Source organism: Pholcus phalangioides, unplaced genomic scaffold (assembly GCF_987345545.1).
Source record: "Pholcus phalangioides strain wild (caught in Gottingen) unplaced genomic scaffold, Ppha-v1.0 ptg000004l_1, whole genome shotgun sequence".
Lineage (NCBI taxonomy): Eukaryota > Metazoa > Arthropoda > Arachnida > Araneae > Pholcidae > Pholcus > Pholcus phalangioides.
This window is the reverse complement of record NW_028301597.1, coordinates 26,789,628-26,803,426: the sequence shown is the minus strand read 5'-3', so window position 1 is coordinate 26,803,426 and position 13,799 is coordinate 26,789,628. Positions and strand designations below refer to the sequence as shown.

The window sequence follows — 13,799 nt, the reverse complement described above, 5'->3', positions numbered from 1 at the left end:
TATACATGGCTTCCTTTTCATGTCTCAAGCTGCGTCTGTATATGCTTACTCTTTGACTTTTGTTCCCCTGTGCATTTGATTTCCTTCTTTTTTCTCGCTTCTTTTCCTGTCCATCCACAACCCAGTTCTAAGTACAGCGGCACTCGAAAAATTCCAAGAGACACAACACAGCAGGTTGTACAAAGTTAGATGTTCATCTAGTGGATATTGCTTGGTTCGCAATGAAATATTTTGTGACAGTTGTACACATGGATGGGAAACCGCAACAAACCACTCAAGGGCAATGCATAGCATGCATATAGACAATGCATAGCATGCGTATAGAAGTTACTGAGCTAACCACTCAGCTTGGGACTTTTTTATGGCAGCCAAAGATAGAATGTATTTCAAACTTGCGAAACATCTGAACGCCCTTTGATGCAGCAGGAGGATGTCTTATCGAACAATAGATATCACTCATATCTTCCTTAACAGTATTTATATTGATGTATTTAATTCTAGCATATTATCATAGACGCACACAGAAAATGAGCTACTTCACTCAAATAAAATGCACAAAAACACTAAGGTCTTAAAATAATATTTTAACCAATAAGACTAAATGAATGTTTAACACACAGAGATTCAGTTAAACTAGCCTAATATCAAGTAATGTATACTTTCAAGTTGGCATTAGTTAGAGACTTTTTAAACAAAGGTTGCTTGTGAAACGAACTGAAAATATGATGGTCTGATTTCTTTTCTGATGAAAGAGATTATTCTAGTCAGATTATTTTTTTAAAACATTTGCATGTACAAGATTACTTGCACAAACTGGTTTTTCAGCAATCCATAACAATAGATGATGCGGTAAATAAGGATTGGGGGACATCTATGAGTAAATAATCATTAGTGTAGGTCGCAAAATTGTGCTAAGAAACAATTATTTGTTATCATTTGTTTCTTATTTTAAAACGAGTCTCAACATTTTTTTAAAAGAGATTTTAAAACTTCTACATCACAGAATATTTATATAACTTTGTAAGTACAAATGTTGTGTCAGAGGCATGTGTACTCGAGCAACCTCAGTATTTTGTGGTATGAATCTGAGATCACCAGAATTATTTTATTCAAATCTCTGGAACTTTTACACAAAGCTAATGCCGAGAGAGCATCAGTGCCCATGAGACAAACACTTTCACGCCCCTGAATTTAATTCCCTCCATTTAAACTGAGCATTTAGATTCTAACACTACACATAAATCAGAAGCTTGGAATGAAATGTATATCAAATAAAAAATATGAAATGAGAAATTCTCAAGTGTAATATCTTGTCGAAAAGAATTACTGGGTATAATATAATGAACAAATAACCATATAATACCAAATAATTAGCTAACAAACAATATATTGAAGAATTATCATACGTGTATCCAGTCCATGAGCATGAATCCACTAAATGTTTGCCACCATTTTGATAATAACCCAATATTTTCGAGTCTCCTACCAATATTTTCAATAACTTTGCCTTTGCATGTTGCACTTATCATTGATATTAGTTTTAATTTTATTACGCATCTACTTTAAATTTTCTATCGAGGAAATTATTCTGATATGCATCCCCCTCAGACAAACTTCAGCAGAAGAGAAGAGATTTCGAGGGGAAAAACATGTTTATATTCACTGACAAAATGTTCAAGAGTTACTTTTTTCTTCTCAAATCTGCACACACATGCGGCATAAAAATAGCAGTGAAGACATGGTATTTTGTATTTATTCTATACAACTTCCGTAATATCATGTTGAAACATTAAACGAGTTAAAAGTGATTGGAAGCAAAAGGTTAAGAACAGTTTTTTTACTTTTTCTAATAGAAGCGAAAGAGAAAAAATGTCTAAACATGGATACTTACTTTCCAAGTGCATCATCAACATCACCTCGATTTGGCTCAATGTCTCGGTATCTGCCTTTACAACTTAAAGGCATAAGCTCATCAGCAGGGTAAGCATGGTCCTAAGAAGAAAATAATGAATTATAATGTATAAAATCTCTATGAAATAAATTCAGTTTTTGAACAGCACCTTTAAAAAAATGAAGCATATAAATATTTTAATTTTTTTCCAATAGAATAATAATAATTACCAGATCCAGTATTCTAGCAGACTTTAGAGACACAAACTATTCTTTTAATAATTTATTTCCCATTCATAGCATAGAATTTTTCAAAATCATTTTGATCATTTTTATTGCATTTTAGCTATCTTCTGTTACAAAAAGACTAATTAGACTTGGGGGGGGGGGGGGGGGACATACAGTCCTATAGTCAATTTGAATGGCAATGTTTTATTTCTGTCATGTTACTTGTCAAGAGGTTGGTACAACAATTCCTAAGTGGATTGGATTTCTTGCAGTAGCAATGTGCAAAGCAGTCATTTTGTCAATGTATTTATAATACAGGGTGTCACGGCTATAGATATCAAAAAGCAACAGCTTATAATGAGAAAATACCCGCATGATTACTTATAAATTTGAGTTGCACTGACGCATGCAAACTCTTCAAGTTTATATATATATATTTATCAGTTAATAAAGTTCAATGTCAGCACGTTTGTGGTCATCTTCAAAGATTTTCAAACTGCATTCAATCTGTTTTAAAGTGTTTAGTAACATTTAAGGCATTATTAAATCAACTGCTGCAGATACTTTTTCAAATCATGTGAGAGGCTTCACATTTCTCAGTACGTACGAGTGTTTAACATGCATCACTGACTTGGTCAGTGCGAGTAAGCACATTTTGTAGCCCCCCCCCCCAATAATGTTGAATGAGGGGTAATTAAAGGGTGAAATTTGCATTCCTTGTGGTCTGGCATGCAGGACACCAGACCCCCGCCTGCTCCCCCTAGTTGTGGCCCTGGTTAGCCCAACTGCTACAAAAAAATTACAGAAAGCAGCTTTTGACAGCAACCTTGGTAGAAAACTTGGAGCAATTCCCTAACAACGGTGCAGCACTGTCATAACTAAGTGTGCATAGTTCTCTCAATATAAGCCATTACCTTTAAATGCCTAAAGGCCAGTCCTTGAATTTTGTGAACTACACAGCCAAATCAGCAACAAAAAGAGTCGATTTTTTAGGGGGTGTTAACTGAAAGGGAGGCGATTTTTTATCACCAAAATATTATTCACTTACATTTGAAAAATGCCCAAAAACAGCCCTGCCTGTATCCTGTATTCGCTATTTGTGCCAAAGAAAAATTCTAACAAGGATCACTTGGATACTGAACTTTCAACACCTCTGAACAGCTTTTTAATATAGTAGGCAAATGTCTTGTCAACCTAGGCTTACAGCTATCAGAAACTTTTAGAAGTTGCAATGGACTGGTGAATTTCCCATTATTAAATTCTCGTGCATAGAGGAATTTTATGAAAGGGCAAAAACTTTACCAACACTGCTTAAGCTAGGGCTTGAAAAATCACAGACACCAGGTTGCCGCGGCAACTGGAAAATCAGTATTGGCACCTAATTTCTGTCCAAGGATGGCACATAATTTTCTGAATTCGTTACATAACTCCTTCTCATGTTGATAGGTGTGATCAAGTCCCGGAAAAGTAGAAAAACATCATTTAGGACCATTTTCCTTGTACAAAAAACCATGGTTGGCTCCTAAGAAATTTGGCCTGCACCTAAATATTTTTTTCATTTATCAAACCCTGGGTTAAGCCTATATTTGTTTCAACAATTCCACTACACCAAATTTTATAATTAAAAAATCCTGATAAATTGGCAAAATTTGAATAAATAATTAGGTCATACTATGAAATAAATGGCTATTTCCAATCTTTTTAAAAATAAACACTGATCATAGAATAATCACTAGTGCATAACCCATGACGAACAAGTACAACCACTCATTGCACAACTAGCAAAGCATGAATGACATCATGCTCCAACCCCCATGGATCTCTTACATAGAGAAAGGTCTGGAAGAGCAGCCAACTGGACAGAAATGAATATGTTCAGAGTTCAAGTGAAGTGGGAGATTCCTAAATTTGAGCTGGCCTACCGCAACATCATTGATACAACAGAATCTTCTTTACTTTGATTATATGGTACTGCACAGATGCTCAACACAAATATTTTATAATGCATGTACTAGGTTGATAAGCGTTGTGTATCAACAAATCACTTACACAGAAAGGCACATAACATTTTGATAGAAAATTCATGAACTCACCATATAAGCATGATAGGCATGGTAGAACATTTCCCTTGCTTCATCCCTGATCGGAAGAAAGAGAAAAAAAAAAATCAATGAAATGATTCTTTAATCATCCAAAAAAATATTCTTTGGATCCTAAATTACAAAAATCATGAATGAAAAGAACTGTTACTTAATAGATCAACAGATCATCATCATCATCATCATCATAAGCAGGGCCCGGATATTGATGACATTTGAACAGTCCGCCATTTTTGTTTTCCCGGGGGAGGCAAAGAACACATACTTAATGTATATTTCACCTTGTTTATCCATTTCTATTGTATTTTTTAAGGTGGGGGGTGCAGCACCCTTCCCCCAAATGGACATGCATTTGAATTTGTTTGCATATTTCTGCACTTTTACACTTTTTTTTTAATAGCCTGATCCTCACGTATTCCCAAGGGATCAGCATGATCTGTCCAGGGAATTTGCTATTGTTAGTAGACATATATGCCTGAACTGGGATTCGAACCCAGACCTGCACAGGGTGAGGCTAGCTCCCTAACCACTCGACCGCCAGGCGGCATGAATTCATTACATTAAAGGCATTTTCCCCAGCCCTTTCCCTTTGAAGGCATTTTCCCAAGTTTTAGGACTTTTTTTTGGCATTCTAAAGATATTTTCCCCTTTTTAAATTATTTTTCAGAATATATATGTATATACATATATATATTTGTATAATATATATATATATAATAAAATTATAGCCTAGTTTTTCATAGTAACACCCAATGCAATTAGCTTGCATATACATATAAAGTATATATGTAAACTAATTGCATTGGGTTACTAAGAAAAACTAGACTATAATTTTATTTATTTTTTAATAAAAAAAAATATGAATTGCTTTCATTACTTCATTTTGTATCTTTCTTTATAGATTTGACAACGTTTGGTAATAATTAAAAGTAATTCCAGTATTTAGTAAAAATTCCAAGAGTTAGCCACTTCACCAAACAATAAATTAATTCAAGGAATTCTGACCCCATATGGAAGGTTGAGCAAGACAACCTTTTTTTATTAGGGGATGTAAGCATGATCAACTTTTGGAGGGGGCACATCAAATTTGGAAGGCACAAGGGATTTCTGTCAAAGAAATTTTGTGTTGAAAAAAAAACAATTTTACATATAAAAAAGGGGGAGAATTTTCTTTCAGTATTTTAATTTTTTCCTAAAATGTTTTTTAATTTTTCAATGTCTGGGTAAGAAGGTATGGGTCTCCTAGGACTGAGGAGGGAGCACCAAATGGACCTTTGCCCCGGACAACTGGAGTACATATCTGTTTTTAGTTGTGGCCCTGATAAAGCTCAACAAACAAAACCCATCTCTAAATTATTACTAGCAATAAAACTGAAAATTGAGATAAATGTATTTTCAGCACAATGTCATGATTTGAAGCTGGCTAAATGACTAACAGGGCATGACAAATCAAACACGTATCAAGACGACAGACAAATTTGTTGGCAGCCAAGCATGGTTTTTGTTCAAAAAAAATAATTCTGTGAAAATAGTTTTTCAGACTTCTCCGGGACTTGATCGCTTCATCATGTTAAGAGACATACTGTAATGAAATCAGAAAATTTTGTGTCATCCTTAGATGCTAATTTAGCAATCATATAAAGAAAATTTTAGGCACCAATACAGATTTTCTATTCGCCATGGCAACCTGGCACCCGGGATTTGTCAAGCCCTGATGTCTGTCCTAGAAAAAGGGATTAGTTTAAGAACGATACACATCTCCATTGTTCAGTGTATGAACTGCATCATTTATTCTTCTCATCAAAATACCCGTACGTGAAAATTTTGTTTCATGGCCAAGAACTTTCGATAATGAATGTGAACCAACATCATTCCTTTATTCGATAAGACATCTTGAGGCAGCTGCAGAGATACTTTCCGTGTTTTAAATTCCTTCTACAATTACCGATAACAAGCGTGACGCCAAACCCGATCCACGTGACTGCAAACAATACTATATCCTCAATGGCATTAAGACTTGAAATGAGCGTAACGGGAGAAAATGAGAAGATATAGAAGCAAGCAATCGATCGCGGCAAAACCATTACGGCAAATGGCTTTCAAAAATAGGGACTATTTCGCCATCCATTCGCAACCGCGATTAATATTTAAATAAACTTAATGCTCGTTCGGAGAGTACGAGAGATTTGTTGCTCGATTCGATTTTAGGAGACAAAAGCGAAATGTCCGGGAGAACGTCTGTTACTGACACACTACGGCGATTAATCTGGGGTTTACCTCCGACTCTCTCTCTCTCGTATTTAGGCTCACGTACATTAAATGAAGAATCGAATTCCGGATGAAATGCCGGAGGAATTTCGGATTCTTGAGCGTTGGCCGGACACCGTAAAGAGTTTATCCGTGGGGGAAAAAAAACCAGGAGAAAGTGAAAACAGCGGAAGTTGACAGGGAAGAGTATGAAAACGCCGATATTTTTTATCCGTAGAATGAAAAACCGATAAAAGCTTAATGAAAAAATTTCTCAATCACCAAAAAAAAAAAAAAAAGCGAGGATTGTATACAGTGAAAGTGAAGTATATCGGAAGGAACATTTATATATTGCTGGAATCAAGTGCATGTGCGTTCCTTAATGAAACGTGAATGTGCCTTTGCGTATTTTTTAAAAAGCATTCTAAACAATTAATTTTTGTTTATAATTACGAATTATTTACAAACAAGTATGTAAAAAATATTAAAAGAAATTAACTGATTGAGTTTTGACAATGCAATTAAAAAAATCTAAGGGTTTGCTGCAAAAAAGAGATATAGCTCTACTTCTACCCATTTGTAGTAAATCGAAAATAAACATTTTAAATTTTCCCATTACGAAACAATTTTTTTATCCTATCAATTGTTTATCGTTCTTCACATCAAAAACAGCATGACAAAAGTATCTGCTGTGAGTTACGGAGACAATATTTTGATAATTTTTGTCGCACATGTAATTTTCTGCACACGAGGGCTAATTATAGAACGGTACCTGCAATTTATTGCCGATTCCGAACGGCAGAATTCTACATTTTGCCTTCTTTTGTACTCGCCGACAGAAGCAAATTTCGGGGGGGGGGGAGCGGCGGCTGAAAGTTGCAGGTCGTCCCGTATATGCGGGACTCAAGCACGTACGCAGGAGAGAGAAGGTGCATTGCATTGTTTTTTCAGAAATTATTGGGAGGGGGCCAAAAGGGCCTCAGCCCCCTAGGTTTTGGCGCCTGTGCTCACCGAGAGGTTGGTACGCTCGATGTGGGGCTCCCTGGCAGGGCTGTATGTGCTACCTGTCAAGAAGGAAGCAGCTTCCGAATCAGACCGCTCCTTCTTGAGCCAGTCCATTTAGCTAAAATGTTGAGGAAATCGGAAGTTAAAGCTCGGATCTACGTGAACCTTACACCAATTGAAAGCATAAGTGGGTACAGGCATGGGCGGAGATACGGATACCTCCAGTCGGCTGATCTAATGTATATATGAATTGACATCATCATCGTGCCCCCCCCCCAGACTTCCAAGTCTATCTCCGCCTATGGGACAGGCTCCTCGAACGGAGGGTGGGGGATGTCTACCTCCTCCCTATTGATACCGAACACAACCGAATATTCAACCCCCTTCCCCCCCCCCCAATCCCTATTTCGAATGCCTTCCTCAAAAACACGCCAAAGCAAACCTTACAAGGAATTCCAACAAAACCTGCAAGCCCTTTCTAAGCGAGAATTGACGATTGCGAGCGAAATTCACTAAATACTACTAACCCTATTTGAAGGCAATTAGCGTTTGATTGATTCGCGGTGGCTTCTATGCGTAGTCCCCCCCCCCCCCCCAAGAGAGGTCATACGATCATCTGAAAGTACAACAATCATTAGTCTTTCAACCTCAGAGCATGGTTCCAAATTCAAGGTATCTGACTCGAAGAGAGAGGAATCAACTTGGAGAAGCGGGGAAGATTCTCGAAATAATCAGCATCCGTTATATATACAAGTTGGAAAAACAGTTTCCTAAACTTCCTTGAAGCTTTATTACAAAACAAAACAATCCTTTTCAAGGAGAGCCAGTTTAAACCAAGTTTCGAAGCGAAAAGCATAAAAAATATCGCATCCAAAAAAAAATACAAAAATTCCAGTCACCAATTCACCGTGTATTTTGGGTATTTACGAATCTCGTTATGAAATTAGAACTCGGCAAAAGTATTTGCATAAAATGTGACATTCGAAACACGGGCGTGTTTCGAACTCAACACGACTTTACTCATAATTACATTGATCGTAGCGTATACATGTTGAAAAATCACATTCATACATTTTTTCTTCTTTCCCATTAAAAGTCCGTAATTATATAAAGAAGGGTAACATTTCTAGAAGCTCTACCGATGGCGTCTGTAAAGGATTTCCAGTAGCTCTAGTTCCATCATTAACGAGTTATTACGTCAAAAAAAACTTGCGCGGCCGGTTCGACGAACTGTTTTTTTCATACCAGAATTTTTTCCCCCCTTCAGATGTAAATTTTCTGGGTTTTTTTTACATCTAGAAAACAATCAAAATCCAATATTTCATAGTTCTATGCGAGTTTTTTTTCTTCAAGCATCTTACCCATGGTCGCATTTTTCCACAAGGAGACGGCATCCCATATCCACCTTTTTTTTTCTCCAGTTAACGTCGTATAACATGAGCGACTTTTGTCAAAGCAATGATGAAAAAATTCATCATTCAAAAAAAATTCCGGGTCAAATATTTGGCTTTGATGTTGCTGGGTTAAAAAAAACGGTTAGCTATCATTGGTATATACAGTAGCACTCAAAAGCCTTTTGACAAATGCCATGTTTGTAGAGCCAACTCATTTGCACGCACTGCCCGGACTTAGGCTTACGTAAAACCGAAGGAAAGTGTTTTAACACTTAAACGGCCGCTCACGAGATTTCTCGTGTTTCAATGCTGAGACGTAAAAGACCGGCAACGAGATTTCTCGATTTTTAATTCTACGTATACGTATTTGTTTTTCACTTCCAAACGAGAAAATCGCCGGTCTTAGAGTAAGCCTACGGGAAATAATGAGGTCATTTAAGTGTTAAGATTATTAGGAGGGAAGATATTGAAGATTTATCGACACCTGTAGCTGAAATTTGTTTGTTTGGCGTTTGTGAGCTTTCATAGTCGAATTTTTGTTTTTGGGCGGGTCGAAAGTGTTTTGACAAATATAGTTTAATCAAATATAGAAGTAATCCTTATTTAATATAAATTTATAGTAGGATTATGCAGAACACAAAAAAAAAAATCGGTGGGTTTTTTTTCGGGAAAGCGTAATTAAGGCTTTAAGTAAGGGGTGAAGTCAAGCTCAAGTGACAAGTAATTTTGGTATTTCAAGACAGTTCATTAATTTTTGAGAACCACGTTAAATAATCCCGGGAACCTGTAAACAATCATTTTCTTTCAATACGATCAAAGATGATAACAGCCCGGATGAATAGAACAGTCAAAATGCAAACAATGAGAGAACCTCAAAATTTGATTCAAAACACGAACTGAATGCGAGCATACCACATGTAAAACGTCGGCTGAAAATCATGAGCTTGTTTGGTTGTCTTCCACGCGAAAAAAAACCCCGTTATTACTTAATTACAGGAGAGAAAGAATTATGTCAATCTTTTCCTATTAAAAAAAGGAACAATCCAAGGTATAAAAATAGGTAATACAACTGTATGTAATAAACGTATGAGGCAATACAGGTTCTAATAGGTAGTTATAAGGTAAATTATAAAAAAATTATTAAGGTATATGTTTTTATTGTTAAATACGAAGACGAATGTGGGAATGCATCTAGGATTATACTAATTTCTAAAAAAACACAAGGAACAGGTTTCGTTGACATTGAAAAAATGTTATTTCATAACCACATGTCGTCCTTTACGACGTGACACATGCCGCTATTATCGATATTCCAGCATGATAATGACCGTAAACATAGCTTAAAAGTTATTACACATTACCTGAAAGGCAGCAAAATCAGTTTTATTGGTGGTGAAAAAGTCAGAAAAATAACTTGAATATCCCATCAAGCATTTATGGATCGCAGTCAATAGAGACGGAGCCAGAAATTATGTAAATTTGACGGTTGTTTCAATTGTGTGAAAAATGAATAAGGCAAAAAATACCCACTGGCCATGGGACAAGCTCACCGAGTCCACCAAGTTTTACGATAGAGGAGCAGCGTGCTGCTGTCCGATTTATGTGGGCAAAAGGACTAGATGCAAAGAAATATTCACAAAGAAATGTTTCCTGTTTATGGCGAGAAGTGTTTACCGCGTAAAACTGGGTCGAGAAATTTTCTCAAGACCGCTCAAAAATTCGTGACAATGATAGAAGCGGGTGTCCCATTTTGATTGAGACAGAATCAACAGTGTAACGGGAGGAGAAATTGATTCGGGCTGATCGACACACAGCTCGCCGAACACGGGAAACAATTAAAAAATTTGGTTGGAAACTTCTTCAGCATTCACCGACTTAGCACCAAGCGATTTTCATCTGTTTAGTCCACTAAAAACTATCTTGGAGGAAAACGCTTTGCAGATGATAAAGAGGTTCAAGATGAGATCCTTATGTGGCTGAGACAGCAACCCAAAGAATTTTATGGAGCTGGTATTGATGCACTGATAAAACGATGGAATAAGTGTATAAATATTGGTGGAGATTATATTGAGAAATAAAAATAGTTTCGAAGTGATTATCACTGTGTTATTTTTAAATTACCTTTTGTGACTTACTTAATGACTCTTCTTCGTAATAAAGCGTATCACATAAGAAATTCTCGAACGAAAATTTCAGCATGTGACATCATAACCAAATGTGTAGTTACAAAAATTCTGGAGCACGTCAATTTCAAACTGATAAATCTGAAAATCTTTCGTCAGACATTGTTTGACTAAGATTTGTTTTCATAAGATCAATATTTTGTCGACTGGATTAAAATTTCGTATATAACTCATTTAAACATTATCTGATCTTTTCTGAGGCAAAAGATAAGACAGAAGCCATCTTCTCCGTTTGAAAGGATGACCATTTTTGTCGCACCACGGTCATTTACTGCACACGAGGGGGCAAACTAGACCGGGACGCCATTTCAGAAAGGCAACAACGTCTTACAATTTTTTTTTTTTTTCTCTCTCGCAGAGAAGTTAGTGTGCTAACCACGTGGTGTGGGAATTTCCTGCGGCAGCAATGTGCTGAGAGGTCGTCTAAGCGCCACTTCCATTGTATCTCTGTCCCAGGAAAGATCATGACAAGAATTCAGAGGGTATCGAACCATAGGCGTAAACTTATTGAAAATGTTGGGGGGGCTCAGGCTCTAATGGAACCTCGTTTATACGACGCGTCGTATAAATGCGAAAGCAGTACTGCAAAACGAACTTTTTCCGAAAATTACCCCCCCCCCCCCACCTTTTTTTTACAGACGTTTCCGAAAAAAAAATTTGTGAAAATCTGTCGTTTTGATTCAAAATCTTATGCTTGAGAAGAAATATACTTATAATACTATCATAACATTACTGTTGCTCAAGCAATTCTTCAATTCAATAAGTCTCAAGCAATTTTACGGTATTCATTTCAAGATTTAACCGAAAAAAAAAGTGTTATTTAAACGTTATATAAAACGTCCTTTACTTGACAGAGAACACCGTTACAAAATTATCGAATGTGGGGGCGACAAAAATCCCAGTTACAGCCCTGGCTATCAGCATACCGTAGCCCGTTCAATAATTATTTCAGTACATGTCAAAAGCCATTGAACACAGGGCCACAACTAGGGAGGAGCAGGCGGGTCTCGTGCCCCGGGCGCTAGACCGGATGGGGTGTAAATTTCATTCTAAAACCTCTCCTTCAACATTACAAGGGGGGTTACCCCGGGTAACCAAGCATCTAGTTGCAGCCCTGATTGAACCAGTCAATCATCTTAAATTTTATTACTTTTTCAGTAAAAAATATGCATGAGAAACTACAGTCGATCCCGCTTAGTTTTTCCGCTTACAACGTTTCTTCATGATGGGTTTTTGAAAACCGTAAAACACTGTATTTCAGTGACACGTTTTCACCAATTGAAAAATTATGTGATTCGATTGATAGAAAAGGTGTTTTCCAAAGACTTGGGAGTTCGAATCGATGTGAAAACGTCGATTAATTGAAGTGTATACAGGCAGGGCCCTGGGTAAAGCAGGAATTAGGAGGCTCTTGCGACAAGAGTCAAAGATGTTAATTGGTCAGTGAATGTATGTTGTTTGAATTTCGGGGGTCAAAGTTATAAAGGCTTCATTTGCCCATGAAGAAATTAGGCCCTGTATACAGGGATAATGTATAGAAATGTATAGCAACTGAAGCAAAACCTCGTACAAATAAGTAAGGTCAGAAACGTAATAGGGAGATAAAGGAAAAAGATAAATAGGGAGACAAAGGGTTCCATTACATTTTCCTAAATACAGTAAAATCTCCACAAATGATCACCTGTACTCAAACACAAATATGCATCAGTGGCCGCCTCTATTCGGCGTAAAATTTCTATAGTGGAGCCCCGTACGCTCTCCTCTTATATTCATTTATCGAATTTACTGATTTATTTTCTTCGAGTGGGTGCGGAGCCCCCGGGAAGTGTACACGGAGCACCGGTTGAGAACCGCTGCTTCAGTGAAAAGTTTCCCAAACTTTTTGTGTTCCATAGCTCTTCTTTAAAAAAAATTTCTTTCTCATTTCTCCCAACTCAAGCCCACCCATAGGATCCTATACTAAACCCATAGCTTCTATCGACCCTTTGGACAATTGCATCGACCCCTTTCCCCAGGGGTCGATATTTCACACTTTGGAAAGCACAGCTTCAGTGGCCATTCTTGGTTATTATACAACTTAATTTAATGAAAGGTCACGGGAAATTGACCTTTTTATTTTTGATTTATTCATTTTTTTTTTTTTTGCACTATTTATAAATTTGTTATGATTAGTCCTGTTTGTAGCATTTATATAAATTAACCTCTTTTTAGCATTAATATGTGTATAAATGTATGTAATTGAAGAATTTTCAGAATAAGTGCAAATTTTCAAGTTGTGCGGAAGATTAATTAAATTTTTGTAATTTTTCAAATTAATATTGCTCATAAATACAATAAAAGTTCGTTATAACAACAGCTCACAACCACAAGAAAAGTTTTCGCTGTAACGTAGTTCTCATTATAAACGAATTTTCACGTTTCGCTCTGTAAGAACATAAAATTATTGAAAATTGCTGCTTTATCTGCATTGGGACGTCTTTGAGATCATTTCGTTCTAATATTAACGATTGAACGGAACTCTAGTCATGTGAAATTGATTTTTGATCTCAAATCAGTTGATTCTCTAAGAGTATAAGACGTTTTCCATAGAATTTCGTATCATCAAAGCGGTTTAGATGACCAACTGAACAATTAAAAGTCTGAACTTATTACATTCATGCTCACTTCCATGGATTTATGGATCAGTCAACATCGTCTATCGAATCGGAAATTCGACATTTTCAAATAGTTTGGTTGTTCAACTCCAAGGACCT

The 13,799-nt window shown here is 36.6% G+C and overlaps 1 protein-coding gene across 1 annotated transcript in view; it reads right to left on the bottom strand.

Moving 5' to 3' along the window:
* The window catches only part of LOC149087020 (ER degradation-enhancing alpha-mannosidase-like protein 3), a 56,626-nt gene that overhangs the window by 29,942 nt on the left and 12,885 nt on the right, over nt 1-13,799 (bottom strand). Inside the window, exons 2-3 of the mRNA XM_089231240.1 lie at nt 4,212-4,257; nt 1,892-1,992 (exon numbers count right to left, since the gene is read on the bottom strand). Of these exons, the coding sequence (XP_089087366.1) occupies nt 1,892-1,992; nt 4,212-4,257 (147 nt within the window). The remainder of the gene's footprint in view (nt 1-1,891; nt 1,993-4,211; nt 4,258-13,799) is intronic.